Source organism: Pelophylax lessonae, assembly GCF_965119305.1.
Source record: "Pelophylax lessonae genome assembly, chromosome: 4".
Classification (NCBI taxonomy): Eukaryota; Metazoa; Chordata; class Amphibia; order Anura; family Ranidae; genus Pelophylax; species Pelophylax lessonae.
In genome coordinates, this window is record NC_138771.1 from 443,691,100 (window position 1) to 443,707,229 (window position 16,130).

General features: G+C 42.6%; 1 protein-coding gene across 1 annotated transcript in view; it reads left to right on the forward strand.

The window, feature by feature from the left end:
• Positions 1 to 386: 386 nt before the first annotated feature.
• CANX (calnexin) overlaps positions 387 to 16,130 on the forward strand; it is a gene marked incomplete at its 5' end in the record, with an annotated part of 123,352 nt that continues 107,608 nt past the window's right edge. The window contains 2 exons of the mRNA XM_082255330.1: positions 387 to 608; positions 7,609 to 7,682. Of these exons, the coding sequence (XP_082111456.1) occupies positions 387 to 608; positions 7,609 to 7,682 (296 nt within the window). The remainder of the gene's footprint in view (positions 609 to 7,608; positions 7,683 to 16,130) is intronic.

The window sequence follows — 16,130 nt, forward strand, 5'->3', positions numbered from 1 at the left end:
CTGTATCACTTGTTCTTTTTACCTTCCTATTTTGTACAAAAAAATCTGGAAAATGAAAATAAAGTATTTAAAGAGGTTGTAAACCCCCCCCCCCCCCAAAAAAAAAATGTAAAAAAAATAACCTGAAAGACAAAGGCATAATGAGCACAGAAGGCCGTTCCTTCACAGCGCACGAGCCAGTGATGTCTGGCAGCATGCAAAATATCTTCTAAATGGTGCATGTTTAGGAGAGATTTACAGTAATTATAGGTACAAGTTAGAGGAGGCTTGACTTCCTCTTTAAATCCAGAGTGTAGCGTTGAGCTTGTGGTGACCTTTTGGATAGCTTAGTTTGTTTAAATGTCCTGACTTTAATACTTTATTTATATGATTCTTTTTCCTAGATCATGGATCTTAAGTGGTTACTTTTTGCAGTCTTTCTAATTGTTGGATTAGTAACAATAAAGGCACATGGTGGAGACCATCACCACCACCACCACGATCATGACCACGACCATGACCACGATCACGACCATGATGATGGTTTAGACATAGATGACGATTTGGATGATATCGTTGAAAGTGAAGAGTCAAAGCCAGAGACCAGCACTCCACCTCCTGCACCAAAGGTGGGTCCCTTCCCTAATTTAAAACAAAATTAAATCTATGTTGCATCAGTATTAAAGCAGTATTAAATCCAAAACTAAAAATATATTATTTTGCAACTTGGCAATCAGAGGTACTGTAGTGGCTGCATTAGTTTTCTTTTCTTTTGGCTGTTTGCACCTGGTGATCTGGCCAGTAACACACTTTTCACAACTCTGGAGGAACATTCACAGGAGGCACATCAGACAGCAGTATTTGAATACAAAAGCAGCCAAACTCCATCTCACACTTTACAGCAAAAGTTTTTTTTTTTTTTTTTTCCTTTTGGAGTAAAGATTTTATATGAATAAATAAAAGCGTATGGTTCTAATTACCCCTATCGGTGGTAAATGGTTTGTCTCATCCATGTAAACGGATACATTCTGCTGGTGAGCTTGTGCTTGGTTTAAAACAAACAACTTGCTGGCTGGATCGAAAAGAAGAGTGTAGGTGCGCTTGATATATACTATAATGATCGCTATGAGTTATGAAAAAACTCTTAGTGAAAAATAATGGGTAAGTGTCTACAAAATTGTACACAAATTATGACACAGCAAAACTGTAACATAAATTATTACATGAAAGTAATTAATAAATCTCTGTGCAAAGAAGAAAGGTGATAAATAAGTCCCAAAAAAATTCCAAAAACTATTTCATTTTTCCTACATTGTTAAATTACATGATTATAATGTATACTTTTGTTGTACAGACTTATCTCAAACCCTTGAAAAAAATGTATAAATGCAAAAACTATTGCAGGTAAGTGTTCTTGATGTTAAGGTGCAAATAAACCAAGGTGCAGATTATGAATACTCGGATCCCCCACAGCACCACATGTGGATGAGGAAGAGGTACCCTTACCGACTGGCAACTTTAGCATGCACTTATGAAGATGTTTTAGACCCATTAGGCACAGCAAAGAATCTTCCCACTGACCAATCCTTCACCTCGTGTAAAAGTATGGACTCTTACCGGATGTGTGATGATCAATAATCAGATTAAGGATTTTGGAATGGGTGTCTGGATTCCCCGCTGTCCAAGAATAAGCGTTCCTTAGGTGGTCCTGCCCTGGCTTCAACGATGGGTGGTGACTCTGTGGTTGTAAGCAGTGCTAGCTGTCGGGTTAGGTTGCGCCCAGGCAGGTAAGGGAGACCTGGGAAGTGGAGCTGGGGTTAGGAGGAAGAAGCCGCCGCCGCCGCCCCTCAGCTATTCTGCGGACATCCTTTGGAAGTGACCCCAGGGAGGAAGTGCATATTCCTACTGTTAAGGAGCCAGGGCAGGACCACCTAAGGAACGCTTATTCTTGGACAGTGGGGAATCCAGACACCCATTCCAAAATCCTTAATCTGATTATTGATCATCAGACATCCGGTAAGAGTCCATACTTTTACACGAGGTGAAGGATTGGTCAGTGGGAAGATTCTTTGCTGTGCCTAATGGGTCTATAACCTCTTCATAAGTGCATGCTAAAGTTGCCAGTCGGTAAGGGTACCTCTTCCTCGTCCACATGTTGTGCTGTGGGGGATCCGAGTATTCATAATCTGCACCTTGGTTTATTTGCACCTTAACATCAAGAACACTTACCAGCACTAGTTTTTGGACTTTTTTTGGGACTTATCATTTATCACCTTTCTTCTTTGCACAGAAATTTTTTTTATCAATTACTTTTATGTAATAATTTGTTAGTTTTGCTGTGTCATAATTTGTGTACATTTTTGTAGACACTTGCCCATTATTTTTCACTTATAACTCGCATAGTGATCATTATAGTATATATCAAGAGCACCTACTCTCCTTTTCATTTATACTACTCCATCCAGGTTGGAGTTTTGGTCGCAGCTGATAGCCCTATTTCTTGTTTGCGCACCTTTTTTCTTTTTATTGGTAGCCGGGTCACCATATGAAAATGGAAGATATCGAGCGTAAAAAAAGAAAACTAAAAAAGCCCTTTCTCACTGATATGTTTTTTTCCCCTGCATTTTTACCTTTTGCAGGAAAAATGTTTCCCTTTTAAATCCTATGGGACTATGGGAAAGTCCTGCGTGCTGCATCTTTGTGGTTTTGAAAACTGCACTAAATCGCAGCCTCCCATTGAACTGAATGGAAATCGTGGTAAAAACACACAGCGATTTGCGTTTTTTGGAGCGTTTTTTTGTCACATGTCCATTTTTCACAGGTGTGGGCAACCCAGAAAGGCACAAGAAATGCATCTAAAATCCAGCAAAATCTTGTTTTACTGCAATTTTGCTACAGAGCTGTGTGAAAAGGCCCCAATGCAGCCATCACATTTTAAGAATTGGTAAGATGCAACTTAATGCTTGCATTTGGCTTTGATACTGTGTTAAACATTACAGTTCACATCTGTTTAACTTAAAGTGGTTTTCCAGCTGGGGAAAAAATGAAAAGTCAGCAGCTACAAATACTGTAGCTGCTGACTTTTAATATATAGACACTTACCTGTCCAGGAAGCCCGCAATGTCAGCACCCCATCCGATTTTCGAATCGGCTGCCAGGTGCTGCCGCCGCCCATCATTCTAAGGGAAACGGCAGTGAAGCCTTTCGGCTCCACAGCCGGTTCCCTATTACGCATGCACGAAGTGCGCTGCACACTCTTATTGGCTTGGCAGCGGGGGAAGGAAGAGGGGGCCAAACTTCCAAGGGACAGCACCCCCCCCGAAAATGTGGTATCGGGGGAGGGGAGGAAGCAGATGAGCGGATGTTTCCCTTTTGGGTGGAACTCAGTTTTAAGTATAGTTTAAATAAATGGCATCTGTAAGCCATAGAACAAAAAGGCAAAGTCTTCTAAATATTACAGGTAATTTTATATAGCGCTGTCAATTTACGCAGCGTATATTATACATTCACTTCAACCCCTGCCCTCAAGTAGCTTACAATCTGAGGTCCCTAACTCGCATATATACATATATATATATATATATATATATATATATATATATATATATATATATATATATATATATACTAGGCCCAATTTAGACAGGAGCCAGTTAACCTATCAGCATGTCTTTGGAGTGTGGGAGGAAGTTGGAGCACCTGGAGGAAACCCGCACAGGGAGAAAATGCAAAATCATTAATACTTTTCCTTTCAGCCTCGGGTTCCTTAGGCCAAGATTTACAGAAGGTTCAAGCAGGTAGAAATAACTGGTGAGATTTAGAAAGCTATACAGTGCTTTTATGATATTTCTTGCACGGTTTCTAATATTGTAGAAAGTTTGCAGTCACATTTTGTGCATTTCATATCATATGCTTAGAAGGTACAGTGGCAGGTAAGTACAGCTAAGAAATGGAACAGGCAGTGCAGAATACAGTTCCATTCTGCATCTTCACCCTTGGATAAAATTGGTAACTTTTCCAGGAACATATGCCTCTCCTAATGTCACAGGATTGCTTTACAGCCTCCAGGGCTCTATTAAAGGGGATCTCTAGACCAAATACAAAATTCTGCAGCAAAAAGTGAAACCTTTCTTGGACAACATGTAGCTAAGTATTGAACATGTCACCATTTTTCTAGGTAAATATATTTCTAAAGTTCCTATTGACATTACATTTTCACCACATGTTGGTAACAAACCCATGCAATCCATACATAGAAAGAAACCAAAACAATAAGTTAAAAAAGGTTATTTAAAATAAATTGAATGACACAGGGAAAAAGTAGTATTGAACTCGCTAACTGAATTTTTTAAAAATATTTCGTACAAAATCATTTGTTGGTAATGACAGCGTCAAGACTCCTCCTGTATGGAGAAACTAGTTGCATGCACAGTTAAGGTGTGATTTTGGCTATTCTTCCACACAGTATTCAAATTTTCAAGATTCCGTGGGCCTCTTCGGTGAACTCTGATCTTTCAGTTTTTTTCCAAAGATTTCTATTGGATTCAAGTCAGGTGATTGACTGGGCCATTCTAGCAGCTTTATTTTCTTTCTTTAAACCAATTCCCCATCTCATCTTCATCAGCCTGGTAGATGGCAACTGATTTTTATCAAGAATGGCTTGGTACATTTTTCCATTCATCAAATTCACAGTTGGTATGGTGTTTTTGGACTGATGTGAAGTGCCATTTGACCTCCATACATGGTGTGTATTATGGCATCCAAAGCGTTACATTTATATTTTATATGGTCCCAGTATGTCACAGACTTGTCTAAATGTTGTGCAGCCAACTTTTAAAGAACTTTAGCAAAGAAGTCCTGCATGGTGAGCGTGCATACAGGCCATGGTGTTTGAGTGCATTACTTATTGTTTTTCTTTGAAACCATTGTACCTGCTAATTCCAAGTCTTTCTGAAGCTCTCCACAAGTGGTTCTTGGCTCTTGAACAACTCTTCTAATAATACTTTTCGCTCCTCTGTCAGAAATCTTGGGAGAAGCACCTAGTCCTGGCCGGTTTATGGTGAAATGATGATCTTTCCACTTCCAGATTATGGTCCCAACAGTGCTCTCTGGCACATTCAGAAGTTTTGAAATCCTTCTGTAACCAATGTCATCAGTATGTTTTGTAACGGTCTTGAGAGAGCTCTTTGCTTTTACCCATCATGAGAGGTTTCTTATGTGACACCTTGGTAATGACACCTTTTTATAGGCCATCAGTTGAGGTTGAACCAGCTGATATTAATTCACACTGACAAAGGGCACGATTGCTTTCGAATTACTGAATTTTCAGCTTGTGTCTTTGCCTTCTATGCCTTTTTGAACCTCCCTGTCCTCATATGTTCAATACTTTTTTTCCCTGTGTTCCATTTTATAACACATAACTTTTTTTCTGAAATTATTTGTTTTGGTTTCTTTGCGTGTATGGATTGCATAGGTTATTACTGACGTGGTGAAAGTTTCATGTCAATAGCTATAGATATACATTTACCTAGAAAAATGGTGACTTGTTCAGTATTGTACTTACAGCAGTACCAGCTAGCAGTACTGCCAGCAGTAACAGCCAGTAGTAAGTCACATGTGCTAGGGGTGCAATTAAATTAGCCCCCAGCACATAATTGTAAGTATCCCAGCATGTGCAGTGTTTTACTCCTACCACTAATGACCACTGAATTGGTCACACTGATTGGAGTGTTCCTTTAATATCTCTCAGAAGAAGTAAACAAAGTACACAGGGGTCGAATGCTGGGCAACATCAGCCGGTTCATTAAAAACTGGCCGCCATTGGGCCCGTGTGTATGGCAGCTGGTCCAACAGAAGCCGTCCATTCGCCATGCACGAAAAAAAAACTGGCTTCTATTTTTTTAGCTGGCTCCTAGATTTCAAGCAAATTTTTCTAGCCCTGATGTTGACGCTGCTTTGGGACGTCCTAAGGGTCAAAGAAGATGTGGAGCTCCGTCTGTCAATGAACAAAAGAGAACTGGATTTTTGTTTTACAGTAAAATCCTTTTCTCCGATGTTCATTGATGGACACAGCACCCACCCCTCTGTTGAGTTTGGTTATGTATTCTTCTGACACTGCTTGTTAAAAAACTGAAGTCCTATAACAGGAAGTGGGAGTATACCCCCTAGGACTGCCCTATAGGCGTAGTCAAACTTGTTTCTGCCTAGTGTCATACTCCTATGGAGAGCAGCATAACCCAAGGGTCAAAGAAGATATGGAGCTGTGTCCATCAATGAACATCAGAGAAAAGGATTATATGGTAAGACAAAAATCAATTTTTTTTTAATTCTCTGCTATATGCACTTGGTCTCATTCTGATCAGTGGCCCATTGTCCCCTAAACACTCCTTTATGCTGGCTTATGTCATTCCTGTGGGGCAAGGTACAGCCAGCACATAGTCCTTGTCCCCTCCTGTAAGGTGAGTGATCTTTAACTATTGTGAATGAGCAATCGGCCCTACTTGTTCACTCTTAGTAAAAGATCATTCAGAGCTGCATCTCTGTGTAATGCATAAAAGTACAATGTTAGTAATGACTTTACCACCGTCTTCTGTGCTGCCTTTTTAGTAGTTGACATGTTAAGGTGTCCCCATCTGAACTTCTCCTTTTGGCCAGGAGATATTTTAATGGAAGCACATTGTGGAACTGTAAAGTGATTTATACCAGGAGAGAAAAGTTACTTGCAACACTTGTCTCCCCATCACCAATTAAGTGCTCAATCCCTTATAAATTTGACCTTTTCATACTAGTACCTAAATGACAAGCTCAGGCAGATATGTAAGAATAATTTAATTACAGAAGTAACTACAACACTGTATCATTATAAATGTGAATGCTCCACATAAAAGCCAGATTGGCTTCAGGGGATGGGGGGAACTATTGGATCAAGATGTGATCCCTTTTTCAGGGTCCTAGAAATTTTAGGATGGTAAATGTTGAAAAGCATGTGATCCAACTAGAACTAAAAGTGGTGGGTAGAATTGTCATGTAGGCTGGAGATTTCTATAGATATGCTGCTCCAACACTGTCCCAGCTGCTGAATTGAATCTGGTACTTTGCAGTTTTGTTCTGCATGTGTCTGTACTAAAATGTGATTTTAGTTATCCCCTTATTACTGTGTACTTTGTGACTGTACAAGCTGGTTGCTTTCCAGGGCTTCTATTTGCACACTGACTTTAAAAGCTAATCTGCAGACAGCTGGCATGATCTCTCAGCAAGCAAAACTCTTTTATATCACTGTGGGATGGAGTGTTCCCTAATGAGGAGTTTGTACAAAAATCTGATGCTTTCGCTGAATATTGGGGACCAATTCACTAGAAGCCCCTTTCAAGCAGAAGCCTTAAAGTGCTATTAAACACTTTGAACCAAGACAAGGAAAGGTGTTACTGCTTTGATCATAGGTGAAATAAAGGATTCTTCCTTTCCTAAAATAGAAAACTAATGCAGCCCCCACATCTAAAGATTGGTAATCTGCAGTTTTTCCTTTTTGTATTTTTATTTTGCTTTACTGCTGTCTTAATATCTTTAGCTCTGTTTTGTTGTAATGCAATGTTTCACTTTTTTTTTTTTTTTTTTAAATAATACTTACAGGTTACATACAAAGCTCCAGTCCCCACTGGTGAGGTTCATTTTGCAGAGTCGTTTGACAAAGGCACATTGGAAGGGTAAGAATGTGTAGGCTGACTTTTTAATGCTTAGTTTAAAATGTTAGTCTGCCATTGTATATCATGTTAATGCACTTTTATTCTCCCAAACTAAAAATGTTGGTTTGAGAGTACAGATAAAATTGGAGAAAAAAAAAAAACTTTGTAATGGATTTGGTAACTTTCCGTTAAAGTTTGTTTTTTATTATGTAGAAACGTATGTATTACATTATGTCCTGCATATAATCCCTTTTTTAGGGTTACTGTATGTAAATGTACAATTTAGGAAGTGTCATCTCGATTGAGGAGCGCAGGATTCATACAAAAAGTTGGTTCTATACTGACTCCTACACAAAGATTTAACACTGGCAAACAAAATTGTGACTACTTATAACCCCCTCCCACTGCCATCATTCCTTAGTTTTTTGATGTTGTCCAAGGAAGAAGGATGGAAATTATTGCATGCATTATTTATTTTATTTGTGCATGTGGTGCTTGAGATTTTTTTTTTTTTTTTTTTAGGAAACTACCTGGATCCTTTAGTAATAGCTATGTTTTTGAATGCCATACCTGGACCCCACTGGATTGAATGTTGTGGGGCTAGCTTGTTATGTGACCTTTGGTCACTGGGCTCTGCATTGTGGGGCTTTCCAGACCGGAGTGTATTGTTTGCTTTGTAGTGCTTTCCGGGTCCAGAGCTGTGGGAGAGCCGCTGGTATGATCCTGTCGATTAGTGACTCACTTTTGTGAGTTGGCAATGTGGGCCGGAAAGGGGTCTCTTTAGTAATACACTTAACGGGCATGTCCAAGCCTCGTGATTCTCACTCCATTTGCCAGTTTCAGCGAACATTTGGATGAGACTAGACGATCACAATCTTAATCCACTTTCTTTGTTTTACATCAAAGGCGTTCAGAGTCTGCCTCCCATCTCACACCACAGATTTCAGAGTCCCTAACCATTTGTTTCAGACTCCGCCCCCCCACCATAACTAGTGGTTTGTTGTCTGTTGGGTCCCAATGATATCCCCTCTTTTTTGTTTGGTTGCTCAGGCTTCTCCCTGTTGCTTCATCTTGGGCTCTGTAACGGGGCATTTTAAGTTCTCTTGCTGTACCCTACTTTCCCATATTATTATTTATTTATTTTTTTGCTTGGATAAAGTTTTGAGTTTTGTACAAAACATAGTAAGCAAGTATACAAAAGTTGGATGCATAGATACACGACTCAATAGGCAATGGTGACAGAACTTTCCGCATAAGATATCCTTCATACATATTGTACAAAATAAACAAGCACAAATAAAGAAAAAAGGAAACAACATTTTTTTTTGTTCACTGACGGACACAGCTCCATGTCTTCTAGACCAGTGGTCCTCAACACTGGTCCTCAGGGCCCATTAACAGTCCAGGTTTGCAAGATAACTGAAATACATCCCAGGTGATATAATTTGCTGCTCAGTGATTGCATTACTCTAGTCTGCATCTCCCCAAGGTAATACTTAAAACCTGGCCTGTTAGTGGGCCCTAAGGACCGGAGTTGAAGACCACTCTGCTTTTTTTACTTTTTTCTTTATTTTTATTTCTGTGTGAATTACAATCACTTTGTTCCTGTGTGAATTGCAATCAACAGCCAGACTGGGTGGCGCACTGAATATCCTAGACCTTATGGTCTTCCCTCCTGGTGCATGACCTTTTCCGTGGGGGTCCAGGGACCTGTGCAGCGCCGCAATTTTTGACGTGAATTCTGAATTCCCAGCTTCGGTGGCCATGTTTGTGTAGTGCAGTGGCCATATTTTTGGTTTTCCTATAGACGGTGGGCATTTTCTTGTAGTCTGAGTGCGGTGATGTGCTGCGGGGGGCCTCTAGTGTCAGTGTCTGTGCTTCCTCTTCCTTTTCCATCGCAGTGTGGCAGGCTGTTTGGCGCTCTCCAGCTCTGGGTGGTGAGTCTTTGGGGGTACACGATCCTTCCTCTACTATATACAATGCCACGGGTGCGCTCATTCTTGTACGGGGGGGGGGTGTGTGTTTGCTATCACCTTGCTATCTCGGGCCTTAACGGTATGGGCAAAGACTTTATGCCAGGATCTGGAAAGGAGTCAACACCCTCCTGAGCTGGCAGGGCTGGCGAATCAGTTTATCCAGTGGTTACAGCACATTTGTGATGCATCTTTGGATGCGACCCCCTTGGTTCGGTAGGGTATTGCATGTTATGGTTGAAGTACTGGTCGGCCGACCAGCCTTCTGAAAAGGTGCTGACTGATCTAACCTTTGTAGGTGACCATTTGTTCGGGGCCACTATGGAAGAGATCATTAAGGGTCTTACGGGAGTTATAAGTACATTACTCCTGCAGGTTGTTAGGGGCAAGAAACCTCATCGTAAACATGGTCCTTTCTTCTCGGCTCGCAAGCCGCTCTTTTGTCTGTCTGGATCGCAGGAAAAGGGTTTGAGATCTACCCGCAACTTAGCGGGAGGCTCCAAGAGACCCTGGAGTAGTAATTCCAAAGCGGGCACTCCTGGTTCCACAGAAAAGCCTTCACCAGCCTGAAGGAGCGCCCTCACCTGCATCTGGGTGGAGGGACATCTTCGCCTTTTTTTCCGGATCTGTGGACATTCGGTTTAGTTACAAGATCGAGTTTCGGTCCTTGCCTCCGGCAAGGTTTTTTCCTTCCAACTTACGCCTGTCTCGCAAGCATCTATGGGGCGGTGCAGGACCTGTTGGCACAAGAAGTTATGTGGCGGCTCCAGAGTCTAAACGTTTTCAAGGATTTTATTCAAATCTGTTCACAGTTCCCAGGAAGGAAGGCAAGGTTCATCCAATCTTGGATTTCAAGGTTGTAGCCTTGCTTCATCAAAGGGATCTTTTGGCTCCTATTGATCTCAAGGAAGCTTACCTTCATATTACAATATATGTCGGGCATCAGCATTTTCTTCATTTTGCTGTAGGCGAGGAGCACTATCAATTCGTGGCGTTACCTTTTGGTCTCACCTCAGCTGCTCGTGTGTTCACAAAGGTTTTTGCCCCAGTTCTGGCCTTGTTACGACAGAAGGGAATCACGGTACTGGGTTACCTGGACGATCTGCTTCTGCGTGCAGAGTCTTCCTCGGCTCTATAAGCAGACTTGGACATTACTGTGCGAACCCTACAGGAGTTCGGATGGACACTAAATTTTCAGATATCGGCACTGACTCCGTCCACCAGGCTGGACTACTTGGGTCTGACGCTGGACTCAGCATCAGCCCGGGTGTGTCTTCCTCAGGCGAAACTTCTAAAGCTACAGGATGCGGTTCGGCTCCTGTTTAAGGCTCCTGTTTAACAATCGGTCGTCGCTCAGGACTTGCATGCAAGCACTGGGTCTGATGGTTTCCACCTCTGAGGCGGTTCCGCTTGCGCAGTTCAATACCAGACCTCTGCAAAGGGAGATTCTGACCAAATAGAACAAGGATCTGCTGTCTTTTGACAATTTTGATCCTGTTGTGTCGGGGTTGGTGGGAGTCTCTGCTATGGTGGCTCCGTTCTCCGGCCCTTTGTCTGGGAAAATCCTTTCTTCCCCTGTATTAGACTGTGATCACCACAGATGCCAGTCTGTCCGGATGGGGGAGGTGTCTTGGGAGTGTACCCGGCCCAAGGTGTTTGTACTCGAGAGGAGTCCAGGCTGCGGATCAACATCCTGGATATTCGGGCAATCAGATTTTCTGTCTTAAAGCCCCGTACACACGTACCGATGGTCGGCATACAAATGTTCCTCTTTTCTCCCCGGGATGTCGGTGTCTGCTGAAAAGTGCAAAGACAGCACAAGGACAGCACAAGAATTTTGTCCGCCGACTGCAGAAGTGATGTCATGTAATGGTTAACTTTCCCTGTGTTTTCTATTTTCTGAGCATGCCCAGTCTTGCAAATCTGCGGTCTGTCGGCCGAATTGTGTACTGACAGGCGAACAATCGTCCGTTCTGGTGTCGGCATACAAATATTTTCATGTTTGCACGAAAGACTTTTGTCCGCGGATTGTGCGCAGACATCTGTCGGAGGCACCATACTAACACGCGTACAATCGGCAGATCCTTCGTCCACCGACGTTTGTATGCCGACGATCGGTACGTGTGTACGGGCCTTTAATGGACGGATCGTCTGCAGGGACGCCCTGTGCAGATACAATCGGACAATGCTACGGGTGTGGCATATGTCAGTCATCAAGGGGGCACAAAGAGTGCCTTAGCGGCCGGGGAAGTGGCCTGTATCTTGAGGTGGGCAGAACTATGTTCCGGCCCTCTATGCTGTACACATTCCTGGGGTAGGGATATGGCAAGCGGACTATCTGTTGGGAGACGGATCCGGGAGAATGGTCTCTTCACCCAGAGGTGCTTCATCAGCTGTGCCTTCGGTGGGGGACCCCAGATGTGGACCTGCTGGCCTCCCATCTCAACAGGAAGGTGCAGAGGTTCGTGTCAAGGTCTTGGGATGCTCTGGCCGCCGCAGACGCCCTGGTGGCCCCTTGGGGTCAGTTTCGTCTGATTTACACCTTTCCTCCAATACAACTTAGCAGTCTCGAGGTAGAAGGGATTCCAGTCATTCTGGTGGCACCAGACTAGCCTCGCCAGTCTTGGTACGCAGGCTTGGTAAAGCTGGTAGCAGACCTCACTTGGAAACTTCCTCTCGGGAAGATCGTCTGTCTCGGGGACCAATCTTCCATCCTGCTTTACAGACATTGGCTTTAATGGCCTGGCTATTGAAAGCAAGGTGCTGAAGAACAGAGGGCTGCCGGTCGGTGATTCCTACACTGTTGAAATCAGGCAAACAGTAAAGCAAACCTATTCCATTTAGGGTCAGGTTCCTCCTTTTTCCTATGAGGGCGCTTAGCGCCTCCTGGGCCTTCATCAGGCGTCAGTGGTTCAGGTGTGCAAGTGGTTTGTGCACACATTCACAAAGTCTTAAAAGATGGATGTACTTGCATCTTCGGATGCAGCTTTGGCCACAAAGTTTTGCAGGCTGTGGTTGCAGAGGCTTCCGCTTCTTGAGGGTGTAATTTTTTTCCTGGTGGTGAGCTCCAGTTACTAGTTGAGCTCCTGTTTTTACCTGTTTGGCTGTGTTTAGCCTTGTTGGGAATTTTACGTATTGCTGTGTTTTTTCTCACCCCTCCATATATGGATACTGCTTTGGGACATCCCAATGGTCTAGAAGACCTGGAGCTGTGTCCATCAGTGAAGGAAAGAGAAAACTGGAGTTTTGTCTTACTGTACAATCCTTTTCTCTGAGGTTCACTGATGGGACACAGCACCCGCCCCTCTGTTGAGTTAATTTTATGTATTCTAATGACACTGCTTGTTACAAACTGAAGTCTTATAGCAGGAAGTGATGGGACTGCCTTAGGAGCGTAACCAAAAAGGTTTTCTGCCTAGTCTTACTCTTGAAGAGAGCAGCATAAAGCCCAATGATCTAGAAGACATGGAGCTGTGTCCGTCAGTGAACCTCAGAGAAAAGGATTTTACGGTAAGACAAAAATCCATTTTTTTTTCTCAAAAAAATCAAATAAAAAATAAACATGTTTGAAAAATGCCGCTGCGCAAATACCGTGTGACATAAAAAGTTGCATCGACTACCATTTTATTCCCTAGGTTCTCTCTTACCACATTATTTGCCGTTATTTAACTTAGTGAATCGACCCTTATGTCACAGCGAGGCAGAAGGGAAGTGGTTTTAAATTACTCAGCGGAAGGTATTATGTGACGCACTAGTGTGTGTATGTATGTATGTATGTATGTATGTATGTATATATGTATATAATATATAAATAATTACACACACACAAAGTTAATTAATTTATGACCATAACTAAGAAGTGTGTGTGGGGGGGGGGGGGGGGTGTTGGTCTTACATGGTACGGGAGGAGAATGTCAAACTAAACTTTGGATGACTCAGAACTGGTCTACTGTACAGTTTTTAGGTTTAGACCATGGGTGTCCAACCTTTTGGCTTCTCTGGGCCAAATTGAGTGTAGAGAAATTTTCTCGGGCCGCATATAAAATATATACTATATTTAAGGTATACAAGTAATAAAACGCTGCCGCGCCCCCCTCCCAGCACTGATTTAACACAGCTAGTGGATGATCCCCTCCGAGGCAGCCTCTGCCTACAGTTAGTTGGAGACCTCTGTGGCTGTGCCCCCGACTCGACTTCCTTCCTTCCCAGCAAAAAAAAAAAAAAAATTGTCAGGGGGCAGGGCAGTGGGCCGCATTGCCGGTGGTTCGGGGCCGCAGGCGGCCCCTGGGCCGCAGGTTGGACATGCCTGGTTTAGACGATATATAGTTAGGTAGGTCTTACGCAGATTTAGTTTTGAGCTAACTCTTCGACATAAACTAGTTGGCAGTAGGGTGCGCATGTCTAGAGTGGTCAATCCCAGGTGGTATATGCTATAGGATAGGTAAGGCTGGCGCGTAGGTTATGAGCTACGGAAAAGGGTAGAATTTAGGTAGTGAAAGAGAACATCTCAGATCTTCAACTTGCCCAAGGATTGTGACACTAAAGCCTTAAGATGCCATTCTATGTATTGGAAAGATGACATTAATGTTTAGATTTCTGTGGGAGAGAAGGTATGTTCTATGAATGAACGCCAGCTATTGAAAAACTTTTTTGTGGGAGCATAGTTCTGAATTTCAGTGTCCAGTATTTCTCTGAAGGTCTTTTTTAACCGTTGATATCAAGGGAAGTATAGTGAGTGTCCAGGTTTTTAGGATGGCCTTCTTTGCGGCTAGTAGACAAAGAAGAACCCATTGAGGGGTGTCATCTTTGCGTTGGTTGTGAATGAAAGGTCCAGGTGCATTGTGGCCAAATGGCATTAGGTGGGGCAACTTGGTGACGTTTAAACCCGTTACAGTTTGGATGTACTTCACTTTATCCCAAAATGAGGATCTGAGGACAATGCCAAAATCTATGTGCCAGTGTTGGCTTAGGATAGCTGCATTGCGGGCATGATGTGGCCTTGTGAATCTTTGATTTTGTGAAAAGATCCGGAATATAAGCTTTATGTATAATCTTAAATTGGGGCTACCTCCACGTTTCATTTATGGTATATTTTCGTATCTTCATATATCCGTTTAAGATATGTTTTTCTAAATCTGTTGTTGCGAATTCTTCATTCCATTTTCCAAATAAGTCCTTAGTATAGATTTGATTTATGTTGGACTGCAACAGTTTATAGGTGGTGGATATGGAGTATAATTTTTGGGTCACTATATTGTCGATAATGGATGGTTGGATGTTATAAGTAAAACTCTGAACGGGAAGCAATGTAGGAGATCGTTTGGCTGTAGTACAACGTATAAGTTTGGGGAAGACTGTATTCTGTGGCCAAGTCGCTGAAGGATTTCACTGATCTGGTCTTTTAATGGAAGAGGGGGGTTGCTTGGGTTAGGCCTACTTTTTCCCAGAATTTGAATATTCCATGTTCTGAGGATTGCAGAAACATTGGTTTGCCATGGATTGGGAGGTAGTTGGAGATGTTAGAAGGTAGGTGTAGTTTTTTCTGAACTTCCCTTCAAGCTAATACTGTGTCTCAAATTAAAATAATGGTGTTGCAGATCTTTCGGAATCGCAGTTAACTTGCTATGGTGTATTCCTGTAAGTTGGAGGGCGTAGGCTATGTTGGATTCCAGGGAATAGTTAGAATAGTTGGATAAGCCAGAAATCCAGTCCAAGCTGTATCTAAGTAAACAAGCTAAATTGTACAATCTGATATCTGGTTGTCCAGCACCCCCCTCGTTCTTAGGAAGGTTTATCTCAGTAGAGCGATGCATGGTCTTTTAGCATTCCATATGAATGATGAAATCGCTTGGTTCCATGTTTGCACATCTTTGTGTTTTTAGTAAGGTAGGTATTGTTTGGAGAGGGTAAAGTAGGCAAGGAAAGCTCACCATTTTAATTAGATGGCACTTTCTAAAAAACGATAGGGGCAGAGTCAGCCAAACCTCAACTTCTTTCCTAATTTTCTCTATTAAGGGTGTAAAATTGAGATGGTATAATGATATGGGTCTTTCCCAATCTGTATGCCTAGATAGGTGATGTGGTGGTGTGTCAGTGGGAAGGGTGAAGATGGATCCCATTGTGTTACCGTCGTTTGTGTGAGGGGTAAGATTTCGCTCTTCTAATTCACCCCGAGTTCCATAATGGCCCTGAAGTCATCTAGAAGGGAGCGTATAGTTTTCAAATCGGAGTTCAGGTTTGAGGTGAAGAGGAGTATGTCAGCAAATAATGCCGGATTTCCTCTTTTCCTAGATGAGTGCCCTGTATAGGAGCTGATTCTAATTTAATTCTCGACAGGGGCTCTAGGGCTATGTTAAAGAGTATAGGCGATAATGGACATCCCTGCCTGGTACCCTTATGCAAGGGTTAGGTATGTGGTTAGCTATTCCCGCTGTTTCGACAATGCGCATGGTTGGGCAGGCATACGTGGATCGGATGAACTCATCCACCCAGCCCG